This window comes from Terrapene carolina, unplaced genomic scaffold (genome assembly GCF_002925995.2).
Source record: "Terrapene carolina triunguis isolate 2854851 unplaced genomic scaffold, T_m_triunguis-2.0 Scaffold89, whole genome shotgun sequence".
In the NCBI taxonomy this organism is placed as follows: domain Eukaryota; kingdom Metazoa; phylum Chordata; order Testudines; family Emydidae; genus Terrapene; species Terrapene triunguis.
Window position 1 is genome coordinate 17,825,567 of NW_020664440.1, and position 15,855 is coordinate 17,841,421.

Below are 15,855 nucleotides of genomic sequence, written 5' to 3' on the forward strand. Positions count from 1 at the left end.
TTCTTTCCCCGGTACAGCTCTTTTCCAGCTCAGGTGATAGCTAGGGGATTTTTCATGATGGCTCCTTTTCCTCTCTGTTCTTTTTCACCCCTTTATATATCTTTTGCATAAGGCGGGAACCCTTTGTCCCTCTGGGTTTCCACCCCCCCTCACTGGAAAAGCACCAGGTTAAAGATGGATTCCAGTTCAGGTGACATGATCACATGTCACTGCAAGACTTCATTACCCACTTGCCAGCACACACACACATAGGAAAACTCACAGGTAAACACAGCCATCTGCAGACAATGGGAGTCATTAAGATTCCCAACCATTAATGGCCCGCATTTTGCATAATTACAATAGGCCCTTAGAGTTATATTTCATATTTTTAGTTTTAAATACAAGAGTGGTACATTTATACAAATAGGATAATTACACTTAGTAAATTATAAGCTTTGTAATGATACCTTACAAGAGACCTTTTGCATGAAGCAAATTCCAGTTACATTATATTCACTTATTATTATGTTTTTATAAAACCATATAGACTGCACAACGTCCCAATGCCATCCAGGCAATTGTATTATAATTGGCTCTAATTAGCATATCCAAAGATGTTTCAGTTTTATCTGTAGCTGAGGTGCATTCAAAAGGAAAGGAAACGGGAAGAGGCATGTTAGAGTGAAGAGTGCTGCTTACACTTTATACTCATTCATGGATTAGTATGTAATTGCAATTCCACGCGCAGTACCTCTGTGCTGAATTGTTATCCTCCGTGCGGAAGCTATAAAACAAGGTTTGCTTGTGGTAAAGATGGAAAACTGCATCTGTACTTCCTTCCTCCTTTTCTGGGGCAACTGTGAAACCCAGCAAAGGCAGACTCTCTGTGGCGACTTTATCCTAAAATCAATGTGGAGGGGGAAACACACTTTAGAAGGAGCACTTCAAAATGGGCTGCAGTCTACCTGGGGCAAGGGATGTTTTCCCAGTATCTACAGTGCCTGACTCCCACTTCTTGATAGGGCTTCCAGGAGCATCTGCAATAATAGTATTAAAAATGAATAATCTGGTGCTGGATTGAAAATCCTAGAGAATTACGTTGTCTAGTTACTAGATGCAGCCTTGGCAGCAGCAGTGCAAGCGTCTCTCACACATTGCTCTGCCAAAACCCTGAACTCAGAGAACCCCCACTGAGGTGGAATTCTCCATATCCATTCAGCCCTCGTTAGACTACTAACAAGAGGTTCCAATTTAGTACTAGTGGTTTATGTGGATCAGACTTAGTTCACCAATCTATAGGCCACTGAAGATCTGATGGGAACAATATCTGGTTACTATTATCTTTTGGCTAGGTTTGTATCAAGGGTATAGAGATGAAAGATCCTATATTTTATTACCAGTCCCCTAAGCCATTATTTACTGAGTGTCACCTGTGTTTGGTGGCATCCGGTTCCCCCTCCCTCCACAGCCCCAGCAGTTTTTTAACAGACTCATTTTCACTGTCTCACACAGCATGCTTGCTTCTAATGACACCACTTTACAATTTATGAGCTGGTAATGCAATTCATTGTTAATTTACTCCCAAGAAACATCCATGAATTTCACTTGTCAGAGAGTTCGCTGTACAAGTGGAATAAAGAAAAACAATAAGCCTTAATTGAATTGCGGTTTAACTGTTACTGATGGCTGCAATTTTGGTCCCTATACCTTTATTAAGGTAATGTTGGGGTTTTGTTCTTTGTCTTTTTAGATTAATTTAGTTTATCTCTGTTTAAGATATAGCCAAGGTGAAGCATACAATGCAGTTAGGCACCCACTGCTCTTTCACATCTCAAGAGGGGTTATCGCTAAAACCACGTGCAACCCTTTAAGTTTAGTGGAGTTGTCCACCCCATGAGAGGCAGGACTTTGTTCTCCAGGCCTGATTTTTCTGATGAGCTAAGCTGAGACAACTCCAACTGAAGTCAGTGGGAGTTATAGGTTGCCTGCAGCAAATCAGGCCAAGATGTTTTATTTTAACCCTAGAGGAAATCTAGGCCAACAGATAAAACAGAAGAATGGGTGTCAACATTACTATAGTTCTAGTCCTTGATCTGCCCTGACTTGGTTTGTGACGTTGGTCAAGTAATGCAACCTCTTCATGTCTCAGTGTCATCTATTTATAGGTGATGATAATACTTCCCTACCTCTCAGGTATGATGATAAGTTTAAATAGTTAATGTTTGCAAATTGCTTTGAAGGTTTAAAATGCCAAGTAGTATTATTACAGTTGTTTGGTGGTCTGAACTCTGTGCCTTTCATTCCACAAAAGCGGCTCTGTTTCAGGGCTTTCAGTTATGAAGCCCACCAGTCAGATCACCCTGGCATCCTCTTTTTCTTCAATGGAGGTGCAGTTGGTGGCTACCCTTCCTTTTCACAGGGAGGAGGGGCCTGCAGAGGCTGCTCAGATCAATATGGAGCATGGCATGCTTCCCCCTCTAGTCTTCACCAGCTGCACCTCCATAGTGAAGTTCATAGCTGCCATCTATCCCATGGGCATATCCAGTCTACCCCGGTGAAATTGGGGCAGTCCTCTAGTTCCTGGAAAGCTGCCATTTTGAACTTTGATGGGGCAAAGTTTGGGACTTCCTTTCTTTAGAAAGAACTCTTATTTATGTAACAGTCAGTTCTCAGCTACTATCTCACAACATATAGGTACTGCACCAGAGAAAAGTCAAAGAGGATTTTAAGTCTTTATATTTTGATATAGGAGTACTTGTGGCACCTTAGAGACTAACAAATTTATTTGGGCATAAGCTTTTTTTTGTTAATCTCTAAGGGCTGGTCTACACTGGGGGCGGGGGAATCGATCTAAGATATGCAACTTCAGCTACGCAAATAGCGTAGCTGAAGTCGAAGTATCTTAAATCGAATTACCTGGGGTCCACGCGGCATGGGATCGACGGCCGCGGCTCCCCCGTGGACTGTGCTACCGCCGCTCGCCCTGGTGGAGTTCCGGAGTCGACAGTGAGCGCGTTCGGTGATCGATATATCGCGGCTTAACGAGACGCGATATATCGATCCCGGATAAATCGATTGCTACTCGCCGATACGGCAGGTAGTGAAGACGTACCCAAAGGTGCCAAAAGGACTCCTCGTTCTTTTTGCTGATACAGACTAACAGGGCTACCACTCTGAAACCTGTCATATTATGATCCGTAATAGCTTCCTGGCAGATTAAACCAGGCCTCTTGTAACTGTGCATTTATAATCAGCATGAAATGTAACAAATGTACTGAGGCTAAGGAATTTGGAAAGCAGGCCATCCAGGGGTGGGGCTGGGATTCCAGGCCTGGGGCACCATAACATATTGAGGTAATATGCCACTGCAACAACACAAGCTATTTCCAAAAAGAACAACTACACAAAAACTAGTAGGTACACCCCTCAAATTGTATTTCTCACATGTAAGGAGTGGGAAAACAAACTTGACAACAGGACTGGGAAATTCTGTCACGTCAGGACAGGCAGTACCTCACTTGCCGTGTAGGTGTAGAGGACTTTGCCTTTGATAACAAACCAGAGCTTCTTCCAGTGCCTTTTGCCTCTCTTACACCTGCTGAGATAGCCACTGATAGAAGATCCCTCTCCTGAAGCTGCCACCTGTATAGGGAATAATCAAGGGATCCATGACATCAAATGCTTTTCCTCCTGCAAAGCAGCAAGCATGCCATAAACAAGGCCCATTTAAAAAAAAAAAAACTACACAGCTATTCCTGTTTCCTTAAGAATATAATCAAGGAGTGAATCAAAAACAGTGAGATGGCATAAATCTGAGAGTAATGTAAACACAAGAATGCTATTCTGCATAAGAGCATTGCAGTATTTATCTTAGGCCAAATATTGTTCTCACTGACACCAAAGAAGCCAATTAAGTTATTCTGGAACCCAAGTCATTGAAGCCATTTGATTTATACTGGTGCCGTTGAGAAATTGAATGTGTCCCCTTTTTCTTGCCTTGTTTTTATATATTCAAGGGTGCATGTTTCAAGAAGGGAAGGATAGTGTTATGGCTAAAGCAGAAGGGATATGGGTTCTGTTGGCTTGACAATGGATTTGTGGTGTGCACTTGGGTGGGCCACCTCTCTATGACTCAGTTTCATCTGTGAATACTCCTTTCCTCAGTATTATTAAATAATTGCCGCTCTGGAGGGAGGGAAGAAGTGTTGAAGCTTAATTCATTAGTGTTTGTAAAGATTTTTGAGATCTGTGGGTGAAAGGTGCTATAGAACTGCAACACAGTATACATGATTAATTATAATAATAATGCTGATATCTGAATAAAAGCAAAAAGTCAACTGGGGGAAGGGACTTGAAAATCAGCCTTTGATAACAAAGACACAATAGAGGAATTAACTGTATTTATAATATTGTTCTGTAGCAGGATGGCGCATGAGAAAGTCCACCAGACCCCGTGTAAGTCAACTGGGAATGGCTTTGGGATCAAGATTGTTATAGAAAGCTTCATTTTAATAAATGTGTGCTGCCACCTTGTGGTGAAAGAGGCAATCTCTATTTTTCATAAATAAATGGAGCTGAAATGTTACTTCTCTAACTTGGTTAACCCTGATAGTCATGTTGGTTTATGCAGTATCTTCCATGAATGTTTTACATACTATGTTTGTACATTTATCCGTGTTTCAATTCATCACAAACAAAGTTAAGAGAACCCTGTGAGAGTACCTTCCTTTCATGGAAGGTAACTACATGAACAGCACAAGGTCCAGATCATGATCTCACTGAAATCAGTTAACTGAAGTTAAATTCCCAGGATAGGGCCCTACATGTTTAGGTGGGTAGACAGCATGGATAGTCAGAGGATATTAATGAAGTCAGATTTTGAATCTGATGCTTAGTTCCAGAAGGGAAAACAATATATTTGGGTGAAATCAGGGCCCCGCTGAAGTTAATGGGAGCTTTCCCATTGACTTCAGTAGGGTCAGGATTTCATCCATTTATTTCAGATAGGCTAGGGAGAGCTACAGGCAACACAATTAAACAGTTGCATTCACCAATTGCTTTGAAAGGGCTACCTTTTACCTCCCCCACCCACAACTCACACTGACTGGATTCAAACGTAGTTAGTTCGATTGAAATCCATGGGGCCACATTGGAAATAAGGATTGTAGTAAGGCCACAGAACAACTGCTGGATGGCAGTGACTTCTGGTCAATACTAAACTCCTGTATTCAAACTAGTGACTTCTGTAACCCATCATTCTGATGCTTCCCCTGAACTTGTTATTACACCTTTAAAAAGCTTCTGGGGTTGATGTAGATGTTAAGATTTAATTTAAATTATTGGGAAAATAAAGGTTAAATGCTCAGCTGACTTGGTCTTAATAGGATGTAGAAACTATAGTGATAGCATCCGATCTTGAAGTGTTTTGTATTTTGCCCTATTACACTGAGTAAAATGTAATCTCATGATACAGAGGATCTAGACAGTGGGCTGATCCTGCAGCATATAGAACAAATTATAAACAATGAGATTGAAAGCTACTGTAGTGCCAACACACAGTCCTCTCAGGCTAGTTTCCTTGCCTTTTCTCAGGCAGCGTTGGTCCTACCTCCATAAGAGCAGAAGGGATCTTCTTTTGTTTCTTGAAGGATGAGTAGTGAATATTGTGGAAGACGGAAGAGAAGGCACTGCCTGAAAACCTGGATGAAGTTGGAGGGAAGCTCACACTTACTGGCCGCTCTACAATATTAGGAGAAATAGGAAGTGGGAAAGAATGGATTAACTGGTGCAAACCCTTAGGTTAAGTCTATAACAGTAGGTGTTAAACTCCAGGCTAATGCAAATAGGCAGTGTTTCCCAAACTTGGGACGCTGCTTGTTTAGGGAAAGCCCCTGGCAGGCCGGGCCGGTTTGTTTACCTGCCGCGTCCGCAGGTCCGGCCGATCGCGGCTCCCAGTGGCCGCAGTTCACTGCTCCAGGCCAATGGGACCTGCTGGAAGTGGCGCGGGCCGAGGGACGTACTGGCCGCTGCTTCCAGCAGGTCCCATTGGCCTGGAGCAGTGAACTGCGGCCACTGGGAGCCGCGATCGGCCGGACCTGCGGACGCGGCAGGTAAACAAACCGGCCCGGCCTGCCAGGGGCTTTCCCTAAACAAGCAGCGTCCCAAGTTTGGGAAACACTGCAAATAGGGATAAGAAAATGCAATGCCTAACCTATAGTTGCTTAATCTTCCTTTAGCTATTTTCTATCAAACTCCCAGGTTAAGTCTGGGTAGCAGAATTACTGTTCAATGAACTTTATGGCATTGCATGGTGGAAGCATCCTCTACAAATACGTACAGCTTATATGGAAGATGACCAGGAAAATAATTGTTTTATGTTGTGTTCTCACACTTAATGACCTTTCAAGAGCATTGACCATGTGTCTCTGCCATGTGCACTCTACTTATTCTGATTGCTTCCTGGGCCACCAATAGCTTCATTTTGGCGATGTTCTTTCAAGCCTGAATGTCTCTCCGCTGTGTTCTGAGGACAGGAGACAATTTATTCCATCTCCGGGACATACCCTATCAAGAAACCCTATAGCCCTATCAACGAAGACACTATTGTACCAGTCAGTGCCATCACCTGAGTTACAATCCTTCTGAGTCTCACCTGTGTCAATACATGTCACCTGGAAAATCGGAATGGAGCACAGCCCTGAGTCAGTACAGCCTTGAGTTGTCACGTGGCTCAGACCACTCTGACAGAGTCAGTGCACGTCTTCCTTCACTAAGCACTAACAGTGCATGTCTGCTATGCTGTTAAAACTGATGTGTGGATCTCTTTAACCAAGAAGAAAAAACTAAATTGCACCTGTGCCTAAGCCCTTAACAAAAAAGCTCTTGCCTATAAGTTGTCCATACATTTGACCTTAGCCCTGCACAATGGGAAATGCTAACTCCTTGCACTGAGGCAGATAGTTGTCAATAGCGTCTTTATTTTAAGCCAATGCTTTGCTTTCATTAGCACTTCACTGGAAATTACAGGGAAGCGCTGTTAGCTGTAAACAGCAAGATAGTACCAAGTATTATTGCTTATTATTCTAGTGCATCAAGAAGTCACAAGAAGAATTTGAGGTTCCAGCTCACTAATAGCTTCTCAGCCACCATGCAGCCTGCTATTTCCCCAGAGCTTGCATTTGTATCACTCTTAATACAGCTCATATCTATGTCTGAAGGAGAAATTCCCTGTAATGAAGCAGAACCTTCTCTCTTCATATGCAGGTAGCATTTTCATTCAACTCATCGAGGAATGAAGAGGACTCACCTCTTTTTCTCAGTTCTGAGTAGCAGCCGTCACAGACTTTTGCTAGTCGGTCTTTGAGGTACGTCAGGGGATGCTTATTTCTTGAACAATTTCGACATACAATCTGCCACAGAAAGAATAGCTATGTATATATGTACATTTCCTCATACCAGTGTACATTACCAAACAGATTCTCTGGGCTGGTTGGCAGGGGAAGAGGCAGAATGGGCCAAATTTGGCTCTTGGCTAGACCAGTATAAATAAGGATTACTCCCCTGACTTAATCGTAATTACTCTAGATTTCTATCATTGTAACTCGGAGCAAAATTTAGCCCAATACATTTAATTGCCACTTCATTGTTCTCCTTCAGTTCTCACCTTAAAATTCTCCTTTAGCATGATGTCTACAAAAAACTTGACAATGGTTAGGCTGCTGGTGTGGCAAGACCACTGTCTATCATGCTGACCAATATATACCCCCTGCCGGTTTGTCAGTATTCATCTGTTGTGCCTTGTCTTATACTTAGAGTGTAAGTTCTTTGGGACAGGGACTGTCTTTTTGTTCTATGTTTACACGGCGCTTAGCACAATGGGGACCTAGTCCATGACTGGGTGTCCTAGCTGCTACAATAATATAAAAATTAATAAGCATAATTGTACAATAGCCTTATGGTTGTCTCCATGGGGATTATACATTCCCTGGTATAAAAATTAATGCTGGCCATGGTACCATTAAACTGGAGTTGTTCATGCTGTTAATAGTATCATTTTCAGAAGTGGATTGGCATGTCATACTACCACTCTGCTGGCAGAGGCAGAGAAGTATTTTGTTTGTGAAACTGAAGTATCATTGAAGTAGGATTAGATTTTTAGTGGGACAGGAATTTAAAATTAAAATCCAGATTAAAACTGACATAGTGGAACATTAACTGAAATTGAAAGGTGGCAAATTTAAAACTGATAAAAAGAAATGCTTTTTCACACAAGGCATAAGTAGCCTGTGAAGCTCAATGCCAGAAACCATCACTGAGGCTAAGAGCTAAACTGGATTCAGAATAGGATTGGAGGCTCTATGTGGCTATTCAGAATTATAACAGAAAGAATTAACACAAGAACCAAGAACACTGAAAGGGATATAAACCCGCATGTTTCAGGGCATCAACCAACCACTAACTAATGGGGGTTAGGAGGAAATGATCTCTGGAGGCAGATTATCAAATAAGAGCCACTGCAGAGTTTCTTGTACTTTCCTCTGAAGTAGCTGGTGCTGGCCACTGTCAGAGACGGGATACTGGATTAGATGGACCACTGGTCTGATCCAGTCTGGCAATTCCTATGCATCACTCACTTGTGAAGTGATTTAAGAACAATGGCCATAGAGACTAGGAGCTTTGTGCATCTACATTCACAAAGCTTTGGAGCTTTCCATATCTAAAATGTAACTCAGCAACTGGAAAACTGGTAGTCTGATTGCTGCATTGCCCCAGTGCTACCCGCATGTCCCATTTGAAAGCTCTGCTCAGCAATATATGTCCCATGACCCTTTCATTTGGTTGAGTACCCAGTCTTTAGGAATTAGTTTGCCACTCAGCAGAATCTTAATATTGTTCCAACCAAAGTCACTAACAATCTGAATGCTTAATTCTCATTTGCAAAGATCTACTGGCAGTCTTTGCAAGGAGTCAGATTCTCTTCTCTGTATGCAGATGCAACTGTGCTGAAGTCAGTGCAGTTGCAGCTAGTGTAATGAAGAGGAGAACTTGTCCCAGAGGCTTTCCCTACTGTTGATGAGTCTGAGTGAAGCTGAATTTATGTGACACTTACCTTCCCACATGCATGGCAATGATGGCGTCTCAGAGTGAGGGTAAAATCAGAGCCGCAGTTCATGCACATCATGACGTGGGACACAGGTACCAAGGTTGGAGGCCTCTCACCCAAGGATATTCCCAGCCTTTCCCTTAGCTTAAAACAAAAAGTGAAGAAATACCCAGACTTCCAAAGCACACCCAGTTCTGCTAATGCAACTCCCACCTTACCTGCAGCAACATCTGCTGAACTGCGCTCGCCTTTCCCCACCCCCGTTTCTGCCAATTCACCTCATTCTTGGCACACAATCCCTATTATTCCTCTTTCATTCTGAAGGATCCCAAAGTGTTCCACAAACTACACACAGCAGCACTGAGATGCAGCCAATTCTGGGGGGTGGAAGGTGATCGCAACTAGTACACAGCATGTGATATAACAGTACAGCCCCCATCTGCAGCTGGTGTAAATTGGTTCAGATCCACTGAAGTCAAAGGAGTTGTACTGGTTTACACTAGTTGAGCATCTAGCATCTATGTGCAATTTTGGCTGAGACCACCTAGGCACACTCATATTCTTATTACAAGACTCATGGACAGTTTAATATCCAGGAAGAGCAGATGGTTTTTAGGTCTCAATCAAAAAATCCCTCATCCCCACCATAAGCTGCCTGGCACTCAATAAATCAACCTCAGAATGAAGAAGGCTACGTTGACTATTGTGCAGGCCGCTATCTTTTGGGATGGTTTTATGACCAGTGGATGGGACTGTTTAGAAGTCACCAAACTCCTTTCACTTGTAACTCAGACCATGATTTGGACCCAGATCTCCACAGAAGACAGTGGAGTTACTCTGAATGAATGGTATCCAAATCTGGCCCACATTTTTTATCACCGTTCGGCACTCAAACTCCTTTGCTGTTTATCCATATTTGCACAAGTCTGTTACCCCACCCAGGTAGGTTTGGTATGGAGAGAATTAGACTCATGCAGGAAGAAGGAAAAGAGAATTCAGCCTTAGCAAAACTCTTTTGGATCTGATTCTCCTCTCATGCTGGTATAGACAGGAATTACTCTATTGAAGTCAATGGAGTTGCACCAGTATAAACTGATTGTTAGGTCTCAATCAGGCCCTTTTGCTGAGGGCTTTAGTGGTGGTGAGTTGATGATCCTTTGTGATATAATTGTGACAAAAGCATTACTGATGGCTAGTATTGCTTGCTTACAGTCATCTGCAAGGCACACACTTATTTTTTGATAGCATCTAGGATGGTAGCCATACAGGGCTAAATCTGGTTAGTGTTACTCCAGCAAAACTCCCATTGACTTAAATGAAACCCACAGTATGAATTGGAATTGCAACGTTTAAAATTCCAGTAGCAGCCACAGCAGGCTGAATATTAAACACAAGTGCTGTGGTGACCTTTGTCATTTAGCCCTAGCATGGTGATTTATATAAAAATAATCAGAGTACTCTGCCATTAGGAACTTTTTCCCTTTCCTTCTTTTAACTCTTTAGATGGCTTTGCATCCTCTTAGGCAATACCAGGACTCATTCTTACCTCAATACTGTTGTGAAAGGTAGATGCATTGTGAGCTTTGTAGTCATCTGGAATGGTTCTGCTGATGCAGCTATACCACTCGTCCCTTTCAGAGCATGAACTGTGGAATGAAATACAGCAACACAATCAGTGCCATGAACTGCAGTGACTGAATCAAAAAGCTTCTGGATCAAGGGAGAAGGCTCCAATCTACTGAAATTTTGCTTCTCCTATCAATATGTTGAATTATTAATTCTTTGGCCAAGAACAAAATTAAATGTTGGACTTCTGATATTTCCGATTGGATTGATACCTAGGATGCTTGAGACATTGTGAACATGACTGGGATGGCCAAAATGCAGTCTGGCCATATCTGGCCCATGGATTTTCCAATGTGGCTCAAGGCCACTCTTACTGTAATATGGAGATTCCAACCTAAACCACATGTGGCAGCATTCAATGCTGCTTCTTTCATCTCTGTGTTTGCCACTCAGAAAGCAAGAGAACTGCATTCCAGGGCATGTAACCTCTGCTTGGGTTGCTCAGATCAAGGTAAAGTATTTCACGTTGATACTTGTCACCTCTGTGTTAGCTGCTTAGGTGAAGAGGGAGAATTGCATGCTGGGACATATATATATTAAAAATGAGACTGATTTCAGTTTATTCCATTTCAGGCAAATTAGATACTGCCCTCAAGATACTGGCAAGATGCCAATGTGACATTTTGTTAGAGAAATTTTGCATTCCCCTGGACTGGAGAAGCTACAAGAATGCAATCCTGTGATTCTTTACAGTGGCCACTAGATGTCACCCTTGCACCATCAAAACTAGCTGGTAGTGCATTTATCCGCCACTCCAGCTCTCCTGCCAATCTCCCAGGTCCTGAACTGAGATTCTGTGGATTACATTTAGGTCCCTGTGGCCTGGTACTTCAGCCCTGCAGGGAGTGGAGCAGGCCCTTGTTGAACAGCACCAGAAGAGAGCATATGCCCACATTGCCCTTAACATAGGGAGTGGGTAGACCAGGTTGTAGGAACGGTGCTCTTATAGGAGGAGAGTCAGTGACTGCATGTTAAGGTTCAGAGATTCTGCTGATTCCAGAAATGAAACCTGGAGCTTAATGTGTGTTGTCTTGCATACACAAAATCCCCATTTAGCCACTTTCCCTGTGTCAGTTTTCCTGCCAGGACTCAAAATTGCTCACCGTCTCAGGCTGAGATAGACGTAGCGACTTGACTGAGGTGCACCAGTATACCGGTGTGTGCAGGGAAGAATACCACTGTGCCAGGCTATGTAGCAGCTGTGTGCGGACCCCTCCCTGAATCCTGTCTGTACTATGACTTCCCAGTTTGGATTGGACCACTCTTTCTAAATTCTAGAAACATCAAATTAATTTCCAAAAGCCAACAGGGAGGCCAACATTTCCATGCAGGTTCCGGCAAGGGAATGCTGTACTTCATTCTCCATTGTAAATGGTGCCATGTTCCAGTTACGTCCGGCGTAAATTCCAACTGTGAACTTGGGTCAGAGCCGTCTGTGCTCCACAAGCTGTACCAGGCATTTACACTAAAGCTAAGCGCTCTTCCCACTGGGGCTCCCTGTAAAATGAATAGTGGCATTGATGCCAGCTGCTGCTGAGCTGTGATTTCCTTTGACCGTGCACAAGAAGGCCAACAAACAAGACATCTGAGAACAATTTGTCTTTTATAATCTTAAAAAAAAAACCAAACATGGAAGCACATGAGTTGATCAATGACCCCTGGTTTAGCGTCCCTGCACCCCGTGAGCAAGCACTCATCTGTGAAAAACACCAGCCTCTGTAAAACTTAACGACCCTATTGGAACAAAGAGGGTCCGGGACAGGTGTATAATACACACTGGTCTTGAATTAGTTGTTGCATGACAAAGAATTGCAATAATGTACATCACCTCATTGCCTAGACTTACAGGACTATTCAATCCCTTCCACTAGCAAAAGCCAACTCTGCTCCCTTCCCCCCAAAATTCCACTGCCAGTGCAATTTTTAGGGGAAATATGACTGGTTTGAATGGAAAGCATATTAAGCCTAAGATGCCTATAATTCCCAACCTACTAGCCCTGCGGTTCTCAAGCTATGGAGGCGCGGAAATGTGTCAAGGGAGGCATGAGCTGTGTGCCTTTTTTTAAAAGAGCTCCAGCTGTCAGCCCCCAGTGGCTGGGGTTTGGGGAGAAGGGCCATGCACACCCAGGAGGTGGAGGGAGAGGATAAAGGGGACAGCTGGAGTCCTGCTACCTGAGTTTGGGCTGTCTTCCCCCCTCCCAATCCTTCACCAGGAGGCAGCCTGGGCTGAGGCTCTCCTTCCTCCCCTCTCCCAGTCTCTCACCTGGAAATAGTGGTAGGGTTTCGGTTCTCAGCCCCGAAGCAAAGGTGGCAATGGGGCCTTGAGTCTGCTGTGAAAAGTGATATTGACAAATACCACTTTTCACATTGCCACCTTTGCTTCTGCACCTGGCCAGCAGCCGTTGCTTTGGGCTCTGCCTTCAGAGCGGGACAATGCTATATGTACTTGTGTAGCCGGGGGAGGAAGGGGCATAAACGACGACAGACACAAAGAAGGGGGACACAATCAAACAAATTTGAGAACGACTGTACTAGCCAAGACTCACAAGGCTTTAGTTATGTCCCCAGTCTCCAAAAGGTTAGTGGAAGTGGCACCAACATAGGTTTAGCCTCCTGAGCTGGGTAAATAATGGATTTGTCAGTTCCTTGGCAATTTTGAAAAGTCCCTAAAACATTTGTGTTGGGTCAAACAAAACGTTTTATTTCAACAACATTAAAACATTTTGTTTCAATTTGACCAATTTGTGAAGTGTTTGCATTTAAAAAAATAAAATGAAAGGAAATTTAAAAACAAAAAGTCATTTCAAAGCACAAAAAAATCAAAACATTTCAATTTTTTAAACAATCAATTTGGTGAAACTGACACAAATTTGGAAAATATTTTGAGGTTGCTTAAAATACATTCTTCATCAAAAAGTGTTGAGGAGGAAAATTTCCCCCCAGCTCTATCAACCTCTCATTTGCCACAAAATTCTAACCATTTGAGGTTCAAGACCTGGCTTTAAAAATAATAAAAGCATGGCTGACTTAATGGTGTGAATTAAAGTCATTTTGGCAAGGACAGCTGATCAGGGATAATCTGTCAATAAAAGCCTAATCTCCAACAGGCCCTTACCACCTACTCTTCACTCCATTAAACATCTCTAGGCAATAATCACAAACTGTTAGAGTGTTTAGTGTGAGGATAACACATGGCTGCTGGCTTGTAAAATGAATTATGTCAATTGGCACTGACCTGATCCCAATTAACTAGCTCACTGGTTGTATGAAGGATCAAAGGGATGTTTGCTGAAGTTTTGGAGGCTGAGAACAGCTCAGAGTGCACAACCCACAAACTTCAGTATTGTCACACTAGGCATCGGGAAAGATTTTTGGGGTCTAGCCAAGGTGACACATCATTTACTCTTACAGTAAACTTAGTCTAACAGAAAACAGAAGGTCAAATGTCACTACACTGTCACTGGCTGCAGGGGATATCTGTGCAGCAGAGAAACTGGCCTGGAATAGACAAGGTATGCATTCAAATTTGTTTGGTATGAAAATATGGGGCTGGAATGATCCCATGGGATTGGAAGTGATTCAAAACTAATTTTTCATGAAGATTCTTGGTCTTTCAAATAATACTCGAGTTGCTCTTCTTAGAGCAGGACAGGCATGAATTCTAGTCTGTCCAAAGTGCAGTACAGTAATATTAACTTTTGGCTTTGCATTCAGCATGCATCCACAGTGTTTGTCAAGGTTATGCTTAGAGAAACCACTCAGTAGGGCTTTCTCATGTAATTTCCTTGATTATAGTCTATTCAATATTGTTTGCATTTTTTAGGTTTCTCAGATTTGGAAATGATTTGATATAAATTTAAAAATGTGAAATTAATGTGTAATTAAATCGAGAAATTGTTTCTATGTCAAAAACATCCCCTTCGTTCCCCTTGTTAAAAAGAGTATGCCAGATATTTAGATAGTTTGTTGTAATAAAATGTTAAGGAGGGCCTTTGCCGCTCTCCATTTTCAATCCGTGCAGACAGTTTTCCTAGAAGGTTGATATGCTGGCATTGAGAAAGCCACTGCCTTTGTCCATGTGGCTCAGGGCAGGTGAACGACCTACCCCACTATTTATTACATTATAATTTGTGTTGCCACTTGAGGTCAAAAGGGCTTTTTGTGTTTTTACCCCAGATGCCTTTTTCTATGATCTCTCAGAAAATAGAGTATTTATTAGGAACAGACATAGTACCTGTGATCCAAGAGGTTGCCCTATTTGCATGGTCAGCTGCTAAAATAAGGAAAATGGCACAATGATTATGTATGGTTTATTGGTTTATGTATTTTTAAATATTTATTTACATGTATTTTTGTATTTTATAATTATGGATTTAATTGTCAGTTTTATTTGAATATACTTTTGTTTTCTGTATATGGCTGAGTCACTATTAATAAAAACTTGACTTGGTCTGGAATAGGATTCTGTCACTGATTGTAATGCCACTGCAGCCTTTCTGTATCGTCGTACTGATTGACTGCATTCTCACTTGGCTTTCTTAGGGTATGTCTACACTGCAATTGGAAGTGTGATTGCAGTATTCATGAGTGCCAATAGTCGTGAAGCCGTGACCGCACAGGCTAGCTGCCTGAATGAGTACCCAGGTTCCTGGGTGAGCTTGTACAGCTGCTTCATTGCTATCAGTACATGAGCTAGCTAGATTAAAGCTAGCATGGATATGTCCACATGTGCTGCAATTCCTTCCCCCAAAACGGCAGTGTAGACATAACCTTATTTAGGTTTCATATGGGTAAATCACGATCTGGAGACTTCAACAGCTGAGATAAGGGAAATTGGGTGGGTCAGCTTTTGTGGCCTGCATCATGCGGGAGGTCAGACTAGATGACCATAATGGTCCCTTCTGACCTTAAAGTCTATGAGTCTATGGGTACCACCTGCTTACGAAGCCATGTTACCTCAGGGGGAGGCCCAAAGCCTCCTGGCATTCCTTAGTGCCCCGTGGAGTGCACCCATGGTGCCATCTCTTAGGAGAGTGTAGCATCTTCTCCCATCTGTGACTGGTCAGTTCTGCCAGCCAGAGTAGAAAGGAAGTGGGGCAATAGCCAGGGCCGGCTCCAGGGTTTTTGCCGCCCCAAGCGGCGCA

The 15,855-nt window shown here is 42.8% G+C and overlaps 1 protein-coding gene across 1 annotated transcript in view; it reads right to left on the reverse strand.

The window, feature by feature from the left end:
- Positions 1-15,855, reverse strand: part of FGD5 (FYVE, RhoGEF and PH domain containing 5) — a 150,500-nt gene that overhangs the window by 3,362 nt on the left and 131,283 nt on the right. Inside the window, exons 16-21 of the mRNA XM_026650261.2 lie at positions 10,632-10,731; positions 9,092-9,229; positions 7,289-7,391; positions 5,565-5,721; positions 3,496-3,624; positions 734-882 (exon numbers count right to left, since the gene is read on the reverse strand). Of these exons, the coding sequence (XP_026506046.1) occupies positions 734-882; positions 3,496-3,624; positions 5,565-5,721; positions 7,289-7,391; positions 9,092-9,229; positions 10,632-10,731 (776 nt within the window). The remainder of the gene's footprint in view (positions 1-733; positions 883-3,495; positions 3,625-5,564; positions 5,722-7,288; positions 7,392-9,091; positions 9,230-10,631; positions 10,732-15,855) is intronic.